Source organism: Manacus candei, unplaced genomic scaffold (assembly GCF_025592945.1).
Source record: "Manacus candei isolate 608988 ecotype Guabito, Panama unplaced genomic scaffold, ASM2559294v1 h1tg000050l, whole genome shotgun sequence".
In the NCBI taxonomy this organism is placed as follows: domain Eukaryota; kingdom Metazoa; phylum Chordata; class Aves; order Passeriformes; family Pipridae; genus Manacus; species Manacus candei.
In genome coordinates, this window is record NW_026138098.1 from 2,324,556 (window position 1) to 2,342,090 (window position 17,535).

Genomic DNA, 17,535 nt, shown 5'->3' on the forward strand with positions numbered 1-17,535 from the left:
ATGTGCTCCCTTCTGATCCCAGGGGGATTGAGTGGATAAGCTTGACTGGATTCATTTCCTTTGCCACATCAACACCCAACAATCTGGGCCTGGTCAGGAATGAGCTGCAGCTGGTGGACCTCCCAACAGGTGAGTGTTTCCTTTTTTTATTCTTCCTGTTGTCATGAAAAAATGAAACAGTAAAGAAGAGTTTTAACTGGTTTTGCTCTTCTGTCCTTGTGAAGCCACACGATGTGTTTTGTCTGGTGCTCCACAGACAGACCCGAACCAGCACTTTTGCAGAAACATCTGTGCCTTGGACTGACTAAAAAAATATATGAATAAGTGTCAGCAGGGGGTTTAGAAGGAGTCACAGAGCACCAGTATTAGTGGTGGATTTTGTTCACAAAATGCATGTATTTCCAAATGTGTGCTGTCAGAGTGTGCACCCACTGCTTCAAGTGCACCTGAAATACTGTTGAACCATTTATTGTGCTTTCTGTTGGCAACAGATATTTTTTCCAGGTAGATCAGGCCCATGGCCAGAATTTGACTGTGTGACTGTGTGTAAAATAAGTATTTCAGTGATAAAAATCTGATACTTTCAGAAAGAACTGGTAAGGTTAAAAATAAATAACTTTTTAAAAGATACTGTTGATAGCAAAATGAACAGGTTGTGTGTGTTTTTCAGCTATTCTGGCCTCATAATAGATGTCAAACATATTTGTGATAGAACTCAGTATTTGCACGATACTGGGAGGTGTAACTGGGGAAATTAGCCCAAAATAGGAAGCACTTCAATAATTTTAAATTATTTTTGAATGTGAAAACCTAGAACCACTTAATTTCTAACTGAAGAGCCTGAATCTTGTAATACATGGCTAATTCTGAATTACTGTATGTAGAATAAAGCAATTTTTTTTTAGTGGGGTTTTTTAAGCTGATGGAAAACACTCAATTGTTGTATTTCCAGGATGCTGCACAAAGAGTTTATTCTTGTAACATGACATTATTTTAATTTTTTTTCCATATAATGTCTTTTGTTCATCTGTTTAAAACCCAAACCAAAAAGATACACACATTGTGATATTAATCTCATGTAAAATGGGATTTTACCTGGGCACTCAGCTTGTAAATCAGTATTGAACATTTATAAACAGAAGTGAGACCTTAGCATGTGGTTTGCTTAAAAATGTTACATTTCCTCTTTAAAGCTTTCAAGAAAGGCATAGCAATTTAACTGTTTGCTTGTTGCTTCTTCCATCACTTTTGTGCCCAGCTTTCTATTTTAGGGTTAAGAAAACTGTGCTGATTTGTGTTTACTTTACAAACACTAAGACAAAATTCACATTTACATTTCTGAACCAAAAAAATGAAAGAAAATTCCTCAAGTGCTTCATCACTAATGAGAAGGAGCTGGAAGATTTTCTGTAGCCTGGCCTCTGACATGAGAGCTCTAACCAGCATTCTTGATAACTAGATTTATTCATTATAATTAGTATATAGATTTATTCATTTTAATTAGTATAAATAACTTAGCTACAGGCAGCCACAAGAGTAGCTAAAATTGAAAAACTTGAATTTTCCTTGAAAGCTGAGGAGAATGAAACCTGCAGAGGGGATGCTGTGGTACCCCTGTGTTTGTAGGTCATTATTCCTTTTAATGATATGTGTAACATCTGTAATTCTGCAACACTTTGTGCAAGTGGGTGAAGATTTTTTTTGGGAGTAAGATTATAAATTCTTATGGGGATAAGATTATAAATTCTTAGGGTTTGTTCTTTTAGCTGGAAAGAAAGAGAAGGAAAACGTCGACAATGACAAGAGCAATGTAAGAGACGTCGGGTTACTTGGGGATGTTCTGGCTTGGTTTATAAACTATTTCTGTTTGCCAACAGAATTGTTGATGAACTATTTCCATGTTTATATCTAGTTTGGTAACTGTTTCTCTTTTCCCTCTGCTGTGTTTGGGTTCCAGGCAGGAGCGTTGCTTTTCGTGGGGAGCGAGGCAATGACGAGCCGGCCATCGAAATGATAAAGGTGTCTCATCTGAAGTGAGTGCAGCAGCCCTGGGAGGTTTATATTTTTTATTCTGCTCCATGAGGATCCTCATGACACCATAGAGATTCTAGGAAAAAAAACCACTCCAGGGTGAATAGAAAAATGTACAACAGCATCAAGAGAAAAATACTTCACAATATTAATTCCGAGTGCAAAAGCTGTGAGTGTTTCTGTGGTTGACTCTGTAACTTCAGGATGCAATCACACTGCCAGATCAGTCTTTAATATTTTATTTCTTATAAAAATTGTGTTGACTAAACAGGCATTTTGATAATATTAGGGAGAATAAAAGTGCTGAACACTTTTTGTCAACTTTGATTTTGTTATGAGTTAATTCTCTTTTCTGTAACTTAAGCCTAACTTAAAACTAGGAAGCTTGGTATTAAAAATTGGATGATTTTTCAGATTTATTAGTTTTTCTGATTATTTCACACCTTTATAATAATTGTTTACTGGAAAACCAGATGTGAGATACAGTTGTTTGAAAAGTCAGATGATAAATGACCAAATTGTTTACTATCAAGTCCTCATTATTTTTAGCTCAGGCCTGTAACAGGAGACCCTGGTTTTCATAGTATCAAAAATAATAATAGTAGTACTCTGGGAGATTACTTCCCTTTCCTGTCTAAATGAAATTAAAGTGGTGTTGAATTTAATAAGGTGTTGTTTCTAAATCTTAGAAGTTTTTTTTTTTCTTTACAGTGGATGAAAAAAATTAATGTCCTCTAGCTTGCATAGGAATATTTTCAGAAGTATGTGTACATTTCAGAGAATTTGGAAGAGTTCAAGCCTGTAATGGTCTTACTAACACATTAAAAATTAAGAGCAGTCACGGGCTTAGATGAAGAGAGCAGAGAGTGTACTGAGTGAGAACAAGAAAGAATAGAGATAATTCATTTGAATAGAGGTAATTGCAGTGGCAGAAAGTACATATTCTGCACAGCCTCTCTATTTTCAAGTTAAATGTGAAAAGTGGTAGATTAAAGGTATTATACTTGTGTAACTCCACAGATGAACAGTCTGAAGACATAACTGACAAGTGGAAGGTGGTTTAATGTTCATTTATTCCTCATGGCCAAATCAGAGGTGCTGCTGCTTTCTCTGAACTGCTTCCCTGGTCTCCTTCACAGTAACTGAGCAGAGCCACCTGACAGAAATTTGTGTATTAGCTTTGAGGAGGACTCTTTTTCAGACCTTCTTTTGCTCTTCAGTAGCTCAAGGGAATCACAAGCTTCAGAGGGGGATTTGAGCTGAATTAGTTTGCTCTGTTTCCTCTTGGTTTTTAAGGATTTCCAGAGTGCTGATATGAACAATACGTGTGCAGTAAAGTGCTCAAACTAAAATGGAGTGATTACTTTTGCTGTAGTAAATTCTCATTTGTTTTAGGCAGTATCTGGCTGTGGTATTTAAAGACAAACCACTGGAGATCTGGGATGTCAGAACCTGCACTCTGCTCCGAGAGATGTCTAAAAACTTCCCCACAGCAACTGCTTTGGTAAGGAATAAATTCTGTTACTGCTTATCAAATGTGGTAAGTTGAGATAGTATAAAAATCTTTGAAAACTTTTGTGGCAAAATGTTACTGTATCTGTATCATATATATATATATGTAAAGTGCTTTACCATTTCATCTGTCACCATTTCCATCTCTCATCATAAAGAGGCAAAAGGGAGGCACTGGTGAAAAACCTGGTCTGTCCCTCGAGTGGTGGAGGGAGGGATCATAGAAAACAAATTGTTATAAATCCACAGTAAGTTGAGGGAATAAACATTTGTCTTTTCTGTTTTCCTGGACAATTTGTCACAGGAATGGTCACCTTCCCATAACCTAAAAAGCCTGAGGAAGAAGCAGCTGGCAGCCCGGGAGGCCATGGCCCGACAGACGGTGGCATCAGACACCGAAGTGACCAGCGTGGAATCCTCTGTCATCAGGTCTCTCTCTCTCTGATCTGATGCTCTTCTACAGCACTGGTTGTTTTTCCACCCTGAGAAAAACTGTTTCTGTTCCCTGGGCCAGGGAACAGAATATTTTTGATCTGATTCTTGAGTATGTAACAGGCAAAACAACTTTATGGTCCTCCCTTCAGATTTTATATGTGGGACTTTGATGTGCTTTGAAGTTGCTCTCAGGTGTGTCTGTAGCCCCTTGGTTACCTGGTTCTTGAAGTAAAACTGTTATTTGACTCCAGGCATTTTCACTCTTGCTTCTAGATAATTTGCTTTAAGGGATATATGGGATTTTTTTGTGCTGCCTGTCTGCACTAAATAGAATTTGCCTTGCAATTCTCATCTCGAGAAAGAAATAATTATGTCTCATTGTGTTCCTTTTAAAGCTTGTTACAGGAAGCTGAAAGTAAATCAGAGCTGAGCCAGAACATTTCTGCCAGAGAGCACTTTGTGTTTACAGGTGCTGATGGGCAGGTTTATCACCTCACAGTAGAAGGGAACTCAGTAAAGGACAGTGCAAGAATTCCTCCTGATGTGAGTCCAAATTTTCTGTATCATTGATGCTTTAATTTTTTTCTTAGCTATGAGTGCTCGAAAAAAAAATCAAGGATATGCCTTGTAGCAGCAAGTGATCACTAATGTAGTAGTTTGAAATTTGAAATACAAATTCCAACTTCAAAACTGTAACAATTCTGTTTTCACAATCCTATCATTTTTTTGTTGAAAATATTATTGAAATAAATGATTTTTTTTTTCTTTTTACAAGTTGAGATCTTCACAGGTCCCGACTTGCTTTCTGAATAAATTACTTGGCATATTTTTAAGAATTTTAGTAAAACTTGGACAAAATGTTGAATAACAGAGACACTTATTGAAACATGATTCTGTTCTGTTAATGGATTTTGTCTTGTGTCATAAGGAGCACTTAAAACTGTGAGTTTTAAGTTTGTTCTTTTCCCAGTTACTCTGAAGAATTCTTTCTCGTTTAAATTTTTCTTGAATACTTTGATGCTTAGAAATAGGTGTTCTTTTACTTTTATTTCTTTCTTTAGTGTATGCTACTGTTTTGATGAATGAGGTCTGCCATGTTGGTGCTTCCTTGCAACAAGAGACAGAGAAGTGATTTCTGTTGCTATAATCCCAAAATTTTTTTACAAGGAAATCTCTTTTGAGGCATTTTGAAGCAAATATGACTGACTTGATAAATGTTTATACTTGATAGAACTGTTTCTGTTTTAACTGAGTAGAATTTGGTCTTTTGTGTCATATAATATTTTTTTTAAAATATTGAAATGTTTATTCATATGTCTGTCTCTATTAACCATAAGATTTTGTTCTGCTTCTTAAATATTTCCAGGGAAGTATGGGTAGCATTACATGTATTGCTTGGAAAGGGGATATACTGGTTCTTGGAGATGTTGATGGAAACTTAAACTTCTGGGATTTGAAAGCTAGAGTGTCCAGGTATGAATGCAAATCAAGTCTGTCAAACATGATGTAATGAGTGTTAGAATTTGGGCTCCTTCCTCATTTTTGTTCTTCACTGTAGGAGGTGTTTGAGGCGAAAATTTCAAACATTTTGAAATAAAAATTCAGAAAATTCCTACTGTGTTACAGTTCTCTGCATTCCAGCTTTAGTGTTTTCAGAAGAAGTAACATTTAATGAAAGTTTTAAAACCAGCTAGGTATCTTTTTTTACATTAAGTATTGTAGTATTTATTTCAAGCGTTTAATCATCTTAATTTTAATAATCTGTGTAGCTATTTGTGTGTGCACATACAGGTAGAGAGATTGTTCTCCTCCTCAGCCTGTGCAATATTAGGATCTGCAGAGTTCATGGGAAGGATTTAATTGCCCACAATATGAGGTGGAGAGTGATTAATGCTAATATTACACTTCCCTTTTCTCAGGGGGATCCCCACACACAGGAGTTGGGTGAAGAAAATCCGATTTGCCCCAGGGAAAGGAAATCAAAAACTTCTTGCCATGTACAATGACGGGGCAGAAATTTGGGATTCCAAAGAGGTGGGTGCCTGGGGTTTTATTTGCACTTACCAAAGCACACCTCTTACTTCTGAAAATCAGGGATTAAGTTTTACAGAGTCATGATTTCTTGCTGACAGTTGTATGATGAAGTCCTACAGCTTCTCTCAGAAGACTTTTACTTCCTATAAAACGTTTTTAAGCTGCCATCAATGAAAAGTACCTTTCACTCATAAAGCTGACAATATGTCTGAGTTCCTCTTTGTCACCCTCTTGGAATGGGTTTGAGGCAGACCTTGAAAATTTAATGGGGAGTCCCCAGTTTTAGAGTTTAATCTGTGGACAAGTGATTACTTTTACTACAGGTCTCTTAAATTCTGTGCATAGGCAAGAATAGATTTAATTTGTTAGGGAATACCAGAAAACCAGACATTTTGTTCATTAACATTGTCTAGCTTCTCACCTTACTCTGAAATTCTGTAGTTATGTTCACAAATCTTTTGGGGTTTGCTTCATAGGTCTTTCAGGGGATGATAGTACCATGGGGAAGGAAAGATAGTTGTAGTGTTTTAAGTGAGCCCCCTGGACTAAGTTCAGGGTATGAGGATGTGAAACAGGAATTTAATTTTTTTTTTCTTCTTGCTATGTGATGAGCACCAGCTGCAAACTCAGGTACTTAATTAGTGCAATGTAGAAATCTGTTGGTGATGAGAGTTGGACAGCAGATATAAACAACTGCTGTGAATTACCTAAGCAGAGTAGAATATTATCCCATGAGTCTCTCCTTGAAGCACATTTGAATAGTTTTTTTGCCATAAGATACTCCTCTCTCTTTTTTTTCTAGGCCAAAGGAGTTTCCTACATGAAAGCATTTTAAACTAAAATCACGTTTTCAACTGATTTCAACTGAAAACCTTTCAGAAATCTGTAGTACTATTTTATGATCTCAGTCCTATTATAGATGTAATCATCTCCTTAGGACTTCAGCTTTTGCCTACAACCAGTCCTAATTCTCTCACTCATGAAAATCATGGTGTCCTAGAGCTGTTGTACCTTACATCTCTCTAACTCCTTGCTTTGCTCTACAACAAGTGAAAGGAAACAGCAGAATGTTGATTGCTGTGGAATTCTTGCTACTGTTTCCCTACATTAACAGTTGTCATGTCCTGTGATGCTACAGAAGGGTTACAAAATGTCCAGCTACTGACCAGTTAAAAGCACAATTTAGAGTGTTTTGTTTCTCTCTCTTTTGTTTGTGGACAATGAACCATCCCATTCCCATAAAGTTCTGTTAATACTGTGTCTAAATGTATTTCTAGACAGGTTCAGCATTTACCAAAAAGGTGTATGTTAATGAAGAGTGTGAGTTAATTAATGAGAACCTCACTCTGGCCTTGATGCACATGTGCTGGATCAGGGGGCTGGAATTAAAGAGGGAATGTAGATTCCCACCAGTTCACCATGGAAATTTTAGGTCAGAAAAGATAACAAAAAGGCAGCTGTACAGCTGTGCTCAAAAGGATCTTTTGTCTCACCTCTAAAGTGGGAAAAGTATTGTTTCAGGGCAACCACGTGACCTACTGCAAGGTTTCTAAATTCCCTGCTCTCCAGGAAGGACCGTTATTAAAATGATTTACAACTACCTTCACCTTTTAATGTGAATTTTGAGCTGTGCCTCGTGGGTGTGTGACACAGCCTTAGACTGGGTGATGGAGAGCCTACTAAAAATGACAAATAACTTCCCCAGGTACAAATGGTGAGCAGTTTAAGGAGCGGAAGGAACGTGAATTTCCGGATCCTGGATGTGGACTGGTGCACGTCTGACAAGGTGGTCCTGGCATCAGATGATGGATGTATCCGAGTCCTGGACTTGTCCATGAAACCCTCCTGCTTCAGGATGGATGAACAGGACCTCATAGGTATGGTGATTTCATTGTGCTATCAGCTGGTAGGTAAAATGCACTTGTAATTTGTAATAAAAACGTTCAGCATTTCTGTTGGAACAAAAAATAATCACATGTAGAGATTTTGATGCCTCTCTAGTGGTTTTCGAAGATACAGATAAATGTTTTAGGCTTAGGTCATGTGAGTTGTTTAAAAAAACATCCATACTTTTGACTATCTGAATTAGAATGAATAATAAGAGCTTTTTGTGCAGAAAATCTGGAAAGGTGACTTAAAAAACATTGGTACATCACTTAATTATCAGTACCTACATCACTCACATTCATTACATGATTCTGAAACATTTGTGATGTGTGAAAATGTCTTTTCTGAATTTTTTTCAGGTATCAAAGGCAGTTTGTAGACTGAGTCATTGCATTTCTCACATTGCTCTTTTACTTTTTTGCCATATGTTTAAGAAGGGAAATTAAATATTTAACTAGTTAACTAAGCTACATTTTTTTTTTTATTACTAATGTTCCAAATAACTGCTTTTGTTGTTGTCTTTTGAGTCAATCCTACCTTTACTCATAGAATTTCCTTAAAATATTAGATTCCCTTAATGTAGATTCTAAGACATATTTGGAAAATTGTGATGTGGGGAGCTGTGGTGTGGAATGCTTGAGAGAACATGTAATTTATCACAGCTATTTTTGCTATCAAATGAATGTTCTGTAATATTAAGTTGTAGAGATTAATGTTGTAAAACCAAGCACACTTCAGTTAGGATGTGACAGCTGTAAGGTTGCCTGTGATTTAGCTGTCCTGCCTCTACACTGGTAATCTTTTAATTACAGAATCACATTTACTGGATTCCTACACCATTCAGTGCATACAAAGTGCAGGGAATTTCTGAATATTTAATAATGTAGCTGGTTGGTGCTTGTTTTAGTCCTCAGTCAAACTCCTTACCCAAACCTTGTACTGAATACAGAGTTACTGACTTTTAAATTTGTGTGACAGCAGTTAATCCTATAATTTTCATCTTATTTCTCTGCTAAGGCAGACAGGTATTAAACTTCCCAACATCCTTAGAAACCAGAGGGGCAAAGCAAAACTAACCATGCATTTGGGTACAGCTTTCCTTGTTTTCCAACATGCCCCTGTAGTAGCAATAATCATTGTATACAGCTCTACTTCATGCCACTGTAATGTATTCCAGGAGTCTGTGGCTAAATCCAATATGGAATGTCCTGAAATTCTCATTAGAGGATGGTTGATAACCCTGTTCTTTCTATGAAATGTTTTTGCCTGAGTGTAGAGATAAGCTTTTGTATCTAGTAACCTGGGCTGGCTATATGAAAAGACTGTTATTTATGATTTTCTTCTGCTGGCAAACAAGGTGGGACATTTTCTGTTTCCTGAACACAGTGTTATTGCACATTAACCACTCCAAAATGAATCTTTTCCTTTTGTTTCAGAACCTGCCTGGTGTCCCTATCTGCTTGTTCCAAGGGCTTCATTAGCTTTAAAAGCATTCCTGTTGCATCAGCCATGGGATGAGAAATATTCTCTGGATATAATGGACGTGTAAGAAGAAATAATTGTCTTATTATTTTTTAAATCCTACATATTTTATTGGTCTTTCTGTGCAAATAACTGTCAGGTATATAAGTTTTCTCAATCTTCAGGACAGTCAAAAAGATAATAGGTTCAATATTTATTGCTAAAAGTAATAAATAGAAAAGGCTTTAAGGTCAGTTATTTTATTTATTTTGGCTTTCAGTAGCACTTGAAAACTGCCTCAGTAGCTATAGAAAACTGCTCTCTGCTTTAAGGTACTGGCAATATTTTTAGGTCATTTACAGGTTATTTTAATACCTGTGTGTTCTCTTTGTTCTCTAGAAGTTAATGTAGTGGTCAGAGTTGTTCCTGAAGTGTAACTGGAATTGATACTCTGATAATCTGATAGGCCTGTCTGTACATCTTCACAGGAGCACATTTTGTATCCTGTATTGTGTTTGGGTACTGCTTGTGGGCACAGAATGGTGCTCCAGGCACTGTCATTTTCATTAATTTTAAGGTTAATGAATAAAAAAAATGGGAAAAGAAAGATTGACACTGGCTCTGAGGTTGAGAGAAAGCAAAACCAATCTTGCATTACTGTTTTGGAACTAGTAACCAAAGACTCTTTCATGAGTGACTTACCATAAAAATGTGAAAGATTGTTTCCTTATATGTTCTTGTGTTTTTTCTACTACTTCCATTTCAGATAATTCTGTCATTTTGGTAATATAAGAAACCTTTTTCTTTTTTTCTTACTTTGTTTTTTAATCCAGAGATTATCCAGAGAATGAAAATATTAAAAACCTTCTTCAAGAGCAGTTGAATTCATTGTCCAAGTAAGAATTTTCCTATTATTACTTGAGTAATCTCCAGAATTCTAAGAAAGAAAAAAACCTGAAGTTTGTGGCAGTTCACAGCTTTAAGGAGAAAGAATGCTTTTTGCCTCTCTAAAGATGAGTTTGAGTCATGACAGCTTTTATTTTAAACAAAGTTAATTTTTATATAACTCTTAAAATTGGTACTTTAAAGATGCTGATTAGTGTCAATATATATTTAGAACTGACCAATGAGCATTTGGAATTTTTTAAGCAGTGCTTCCCAGGGATTGTGTGGTTCTTTGATGTTAGTCCAGGCACTGCTACTTAAATACTTCAAGGTTTGTTAGGATATTTAATTCTTCTCTGAGGAAGAAAAGACAAACAATTCTAAAAATCCTTTATTGAAGATATATTTCAGAATAATATTCATGCACATTGCTCTGCTTGCACAGCAAATAGATTTTGACATTCCATTTAAACCATGAAAATTGTAGTTAAAACTTCCTTTAGTAGGAGAGAAAAGGTAACAGCATATTTCTACCCAGTCTGAAGCATATGTAGGAAACCTGAATTCATGCATATGTATCCTTTATGAATTATTAGTAATTGAATTAATACTGGAATTGGTAGAATTACTGCAGACTAATTTATAGCTTTGTATACATCCTTGTGGTGTTTCCCGTTATTGCAAGGACAAGGAGTTCCTCATGGACTCACTGGACTTTGCTCCTTGACATCAGTTGTATCTCAAATTATATATAACTGTTTTCATAGATTTTAATTCAGAAGGGAAATTGAGGTTTGATTTTTTTCAGTTTGTGTGTGATATAACCTGTTTGTGTTGGAAACCAACCAGCCAAAAAAACTTGCACAGCATTTTATTGATTATTTATGGCCTTCTCTTTTGCAGTGACATAAAGAAACTTCTGCTTGATCCAGATTTCACTCTCTTGCAAAGATGTCTCCTGGTTGCCAGGTAGTAGAGATTCAGATAATTTTACCAAATGTTTCCTGGTAAAATCTTGATGCTCTTAATGCATATGAATGAGCTAAATTTTAGATACTCAACCAATTCTTCTTTAACTCCTAAACTGCTTTGTCACCCATGGATTAGAGTGTTTTTAGGACCAAGAATGGAGATTTTACCTTTCTGAAACATAATTTTATTTGCTTAATGGATACAGAGAACTTCCCTCAGTCTTGGTACTTTTACAAATGCAGTTCTGCCAACTGTGTTACATTTAGTTGTGGAAGGCCCAAAAATGTCAGTCAGAACTTTCACAATAGATTATATGCAAACAGAGGAAGGCCTGGTTTTTATTTCAAATATGTTTGTTCCCTGTGGTTCTTCTGCCTAAACTGAACTAATTTTAGTCTGCCTGTATTCAAAGATGTTTTTCAGACTTAGTAACTTTTGGTTGAAAGAGGATACTGGTGATTAGGTATAAAATAATAATAAATATCAATTTCCACATATTTCTGTGCTGAACATTCCCTGAGTTTAATTGCTGTTCTGACTTTCCTTATTCTTCTCTTGTAGTTTGTCCCATTAATGCAAAGTACTTGAGATCTCCACAAGAATGCATTGGTTTTGTAAAAAATTAAATATGTTGTATTTTTCTGTACCATATGAAAAAATACAACCCTATTTGCCATCCTGATTTGTATCTTCTCAGGCTGTATGGGGATGAATCTGAGCTGCATTTCTGGACTATTGCTGCCCACTATTTGCACAGCCTGTGCCAGGAAAAACCTGAGAAACCAAGAGACACAGCAGTCCCTCAGGAACAGCTGGTTAATCCTTTGGATATCTGCTATGACATACTGTGTGAAAATTCCTACTTCCAGGTATTTCAAAGAGTTCAAAAACAAATTTATTAAGAATGTCATCAGCACAATAAACACTCAGCATTGTAACCCTCTTATCCTAGAGCATTTCCTGGACATATTTCAGTTTTTTTAGTGACATACCACTCTGGATTAAATCATTCCCTGTTACTTAAAAACAGGAGGTGTTCCAAAAATTCTCAAAATACTTACATGTCTTTTAAATGCTTTTTTTCTTTCTTACAGTAGACTTACATTTAAAATATTTTTTCCTCCTTCATCCAGAAATTCCAGCTGGAAAGAGTAAATCTCCAGGAAGTGAAGAGATCAACGTATGATCATACCAGGAAATGTGCTGATCAACTTCTCCTCTTGGGCCAGGTTTGTGGGTAATATTTGAATTTTTTATTCTTCTTCTTCCCCTATCTGTTTAAATGTTCCTCTTCCTTTTATAACTCTACAAAAGTAAACAAGGAAATAAATGGCTATAAATAAAAATTAATTCCAAATATTAATTTACATTATATTCCTAATGGTTTTAAGTGCTAGCCTTACTGTGGATGCTTTATTGAAATAGAATCTTAATTATTGCTACACCAGTAGATATTTTTATAGCCTGGTTTAGAATAACTTTCATTAGCTCCAATGTCTTAAAAAGGATAAAAATCAAAAGACTTTTAAACAGAAGTGAATATGTTGTGGTCAAAGTTCTATTTTTTTCTCTTTGCCAGACTGACAGAGCAGTGCAACTGTTGTTAGAAACCAGTTCAGAGAATGCACATTATTACTGTGATTCACTCAAAGCTTGTTTGGTCACAACTGTCACCTCATCAGGTCCCTCTCAAAGCACCATTAAACTGGTAGCAACCAACATGATAGCCAATGGAAAGCTTGCAGGTAAGATATCACTTTCTATTTGCTTATAAACTAGTAATTCTGATCATTATTAAGGCTGCCAATAGAAACAGGAGAGCAGAGAATCTTATTGTAGTAGATCTATATGCTGCATATGTTACAGCTTGTGCTACCTTTCTCAGTTAACACAAGTTAACCCCAAAATAATCAGTAACTCAGTTATAAAGTTCAACTGGTTTTGATTCATTTTCATTGGAAAAGTTACTTCTGGGGTAAATCTTGTGGCAGTTTTTTGCAGAAAAGAGGCTGAACACATCAAGGTATGTATTTTCCACTTTTCCAGTTAAAGCATTGATTAAAATTTAGTGTCCTATTACAAAGATGAAATATGGACTTGATTTCCTTTTTAGTTCAGACCTTGTTTCAAAACAAGAGCTGTTCACCATATAACAATTGACTGAAGTGCTCAAAGACATGCAGAGAAAGTACAAATGTCTGTACTTGTCTGGAAAAATACTTTCCACTCAGTAGACAAGTAACACTTCACTGTCAGTACATTGTGGACAACATTGTAAATTAAGTAAATACATTTCATGGCTAATCCTTTATTTTAATTTAAAGACCATTATCTCTTTATGATGAGAAATCCTGTGAACCCCTTGTCATTTTTAGTTAGAGCAAATACAAATGAGAGCTTTGTGTGGGAAAAGATCCAGTAGCTGACACCCAGAAATTAGGAATTTTCAACATCTTTGTGTGCTGAGAAGGATACAGAGATGCTTTTTTGGGGGGGATGAATGACCTGATCACACTTTTTTTCCCCTAACTTACTCTCTGGAGTGGTTTTTGTTCTCCAGAGGGTGTCCAGCTGCTGTGCCGACACCCAGAAATTAGGAGTTTTCAACATCTTTGTGTGCTGATAAGGATACAGCAATGATTTTTGGGGGGGGATGAACGACCTGATCACACTTTTTTTCCCCTAACTTACTCTCTGGAGTGGTTTTTGTTCTCCAGAGGGTGTCCAGCTGCTATGCCGACACCCAGAAATTAGGAGTTTTCAACATCTTTGTGTGCTGATAAGGATACAGCAATGATTTTTGGGGGGGGATGAACGACCTGATCACACTTTTTTTCCCCTAACTTACTCTCTGGAGTGGTTTTTGTTCTCCAGAGGGTGTCCAGCTGCTGTGTCTCATCGACAAGGCTGCTGACGCCTGTCGCTACCTGCAGACCTACGGCGAGTGGAATCGTGCAGCTTGGCTGGCAAAGGTGTGTCATTCCCCAGCTTCCAGTTTGCCAAACTACCTCCTCAGCATATGTATGAAGGCTGATGAGGGTGCTGAAGTGCTCCAAAGTTAAATAACTGAAAAGTTAAATCAGTTTGAAATATCATCATCAGTTCTTCCCATGTCTTAAGCGCCAACAAGCCAATCCATTGAATCAGCTTTGGCAGGTTCTTCAGACTTTTGACTCCACAAAAAGGGCCTGAAAAGGGTTGGAATACTCAATTTTCTAATTTTTGAGCAATGGCTTGTGAAGTTGCACATAGCTGCAGCAGTACAAAGTTTGTAATGATCTACAAATCCACCTCTGGAAGTCAGTAAGTAACTAGGCAGTGGATTTGTGCTGAGCTCCATGTGATGTGTGCTCATTTCAAACTTAGCACCACTCATCAATTTACATCACCACCTGTTTTGGTTTGCAGACATAATTACAGTAAGACTGCCTAGACACAGCATTACCTCCCCACGTTACAATGGGCAGGAGTCAGTGAGGATTTTTCTTTGTCTCTGATGAAGTTTCTGTTATGTTTCCTGAAGAAAGCGTGGCAAATTTGTGCTTAGATTTTCTAAATGAGTGAATCCTGCTTTTAAGAAAAATAAAAGTGTTTTGTCCTTAAGTCTGCAATAAGGGGTGAAGATTTCTAACTTCTTCTTACTTGGGACTTTAAAAAGCTTGGGGTAAAAATAATGTTAATCACATGTAAAAATTCAGTGACTCGAGGGGAGTACTTTTATACCTAGATATTTCTCAACTTCCTTTATGTTGTATTAATTCAAGGGATAGTTGTGCTTTTTATTAATACCTGATAGTTTCAGCAGCTTTTCCTTCTGACACCTTGGCTTTCCCACCTCCCCAAGGTCCGTTTGAACTCGGAGGAATGTACCGACGTGCTGAAGCGGTGGGTGGATCACCTTTGCTCTCCACAAGTCAACCACAAGTCCAAGGCCATTCTTGTCCTCCTGTCACTTGGATGCTTTACCAGAGTGGCAGAGATGTTGCACAGGTAAAGATGGCACAGCACAACCTGTATTTAATTTTGTCCAAAATCAGACAAGTTGTAGTGACTCAGACATCAAGGGGGGCTCTGCAGTTCCTGACAATTGTTTCTCCTTCAGCATGATTTTCTGGAATTAACTTCAACCTCAGCAGTGCATCATTTCTGTAGGCTGCAACTGATACATTTTTAAATTTACTGCAGGCTTTAAGATTGCAAGCACCCACTGACCAAGCAGCAAGGATTTGTAGTAACTGTGATTTTTTTCTGAGTAACTGGAGCCTTGATCTTCCAAACTGCATCAAATGCAAGTTATTTGAGTGCAAGGGAAGATGTAAGAAAGTTGCACTCTGTGCAAGTGTTTTGGTGCAATGTCCTGGAGTACTTTCCTGGTTTGTATCCTAACAAATGATTCTCTCTTTTTTTTCCCCATTTCTCAGCATGAGGTACTTTGATAGAGCAGCTTTATTTGTAGAAGCTTGTCTGAAGTACGGGGCATTTGAAGTTAATGATGATACAAATATCCTTTATTTGAAATCCTGTGTGCAACTGTGTGGTCATAAACAGTGAGTATGTGTGAGCCTATGTTAGATGAACTAGTCTACCCAGAAATAGGAGTTCCAGCTTTTATTTTCCAGGTTGTGCAGCTTGATGGAAGTATAAAGAAACAAGTAAAAAGGTGTAATTTCCATTATTACCTTGTCTGATGGTCTGTGGGGTCTGAGGTCTGGAATACAAACTAAAACTGAAAAAAATACAGTGATAGGAGAGAAAAGAGGGGATGATAAAATGTTCTTGGAAATAATTGCTGCAGCCTGTGTAGTGCAATCAATGGTTCATTTTATGTCAGGAGAAAAAACCCCTTTATTGAACACCTTTGTACACCATCATATTGTTTCAGTGATTGACATCCTTTCTGAAGGAGTCAGTTCTGAGACAGTGCAAACAAAGAAATTAAAGGTCACTATCAATGAGCTGAAAATGCAATAAGTATCATAAAAGGTGTCTGAAGAATTGCTCACTAAAATCTGCACATCTGACCTGGTGTTCTGGAAACACTGAGCAGTGTCTGAAATTTTTGTCTGTGTGCAATAAATAATAATGCATAATAATATTACATATATGATACCTGATCCTGGTTTGTGGAGTCATCACTGATGTCAGCTTGTAAATAAAAAAAGCCACTAATAAGTCATGTAGATAACTCAGAGTCTAATTAACAAACAAATCCTATAATCTGACCTTAATTTATTTTTTAATTTCTATTCCAAGTTATACCGTTGTGTCGTGGTAGGTATTTATGCATATCTGAAATGTATCTGTTTTAGTTTATATCACTCTACACATTGCTTGATAATCATTCAACAGTAGGATTTAAAGCAACTTTGTTCTCTTTATTTGTGCTGAAAAATACTGGATTAACAGAATTGACAGGCATTTCACACCAGGAGAGCAAAGGAGTAAGAAGGAAAAAAAAGGATTCTGAGTTTTTTCATTGTGCTGTTAATTTGTGTTTTCCTTAATGCTTCATTTACATAAATTGATCCATGCTGTGTATGCTGATTATGCCAGAAGCTTGAAGCTGCTGGGCTTCAAACAGGGAGCTGTTCTCTTTGCCTCCAAAGCAGGAGAAGCTGGGAAAGAGTTACTGACTGAACTCAAACAGCCCAAGGAGGAGGTGACAGAGGAGTAAGAATTTCATGTTTGTCAGCTGATCTGGGTTGTCAGACTGAGATTCCACTGTGTGAAAATACATCTTTCTCTTGGATCACTCTAACAGCTGATTTGTGTGATTTGAGCCAATACTGTTAAATGTGTTTGAAGTCAGAATTAAGAACTGTGATATTGTTTCTTTTTGATAAAATTGCCTCCACTTTCACAAGAGGGGAAAGAAGCCTGTGATAAAATTATACAAGAATATTTCAACTTTTTCAACTGTAGCAGGAATCAGATTTTAAAGTGTGCTGAAAGACTTGCATACCTGTGTAAAAGTCCAGTCCATTTACTTCTAAAAATCAAACCTTTATAGTACTTCAGTACTGTTGTATTTATATGTATAAATGATTGAGCCTGTACTATAAAATTATAAATATATTTAAAAATAAACACAGATCACAAAGCACACAGTTCTTCCCTGGAACATTGTGTTTTCTCAGTCCAGTTTTTCAGTTTAAAATTCCTGTTATTTTAGATCAGTTCACTGTAATGTCATTTCATAACTGTCTGGAATGGAATCTGTAACAGGTTCACTTACAAATGTTACTCTCCTGACATTCCAAAAATCTCATGAAATGTCCTTTCTTTTCAATTAAGGTGTTGTTCTGTTCCATGTCATGT

General features: G+C 36.6%; 1 protein-coding gene across 4 annotated transcripts in view; it reads left to right on the forward strand.

The window, feature by feature from the left end:
• WDR11 (WD repeat domain 11) overlaps positions 1–17,318 on the forward strand; it is a 38,507-nt gene extending 21,189 nt beyond the window's left edge. For all 4 annotated transcript variants that reach the window (XM_051800374.1, XM_051800375.1, XM_051800376.1 and 1 more), the window contains exons 12-29: positions 23–129; positions 1,958–2,033; positions 3,427–3,535; positions 3,848–3,972; positions 4,374–4,521; positions 5,345–5,451; positions 5,898–6,012; positions 7,718–7,889; positions 9,336–9,444; positions 10,194–10,256; positions 11,149–11,214; positions 11,915–12,086; positions 12,351–12,446; positions 12,797–12,962; positions 14,092–14,189; positions 15,062–15,207; positions 15,639–15,718; positions 16,734–17,318. In XM_051800374.1, the coding sequence (XP_051656334.1) occupies positions 23–129; positions 1,958–2,033; positions 3,427–3,535; positions 3,848–3,972; positions 4,374–4,521; positions 5,345–5,451; positions 5,898–6,012; positions 7,718–7,889; positions 9,336–9,444; positions 10,194–10,256; positions 11,149–11,214; positions 11,915–12,086; positions 12,351–12,446; positions 12,797–12,962; positions 14,092–14,189; positions 15,062–15,207; positions 15,639–15,718; positions 16,734–16,891 (2,113 nt within the window). In that variant the 3' untranslated portion in view covers positions 16,892–17,318. The remainder of the gene's footprint in view (positions 1–22; positions 130–1,957; positions 2,034–3,426; positions 3,536–3,847; positions 3,973–4,373; positions 4,522–5,344; positions 5,452–5,897; positions 6,013–7,717; positions 7,890–9,335; positions 9,445–10,193; positions 10,257–11,148; positions 11,215–11,914; positions 12,087–12,350; positions 12,447–12,796; positions 12,963–14,091; positions 14,190–15,061; positions 15,208–15,638; positions 15,719–16,733) is intronic.
• Positions 17,319–17,535: the final 217 nt, after the last annotated feature.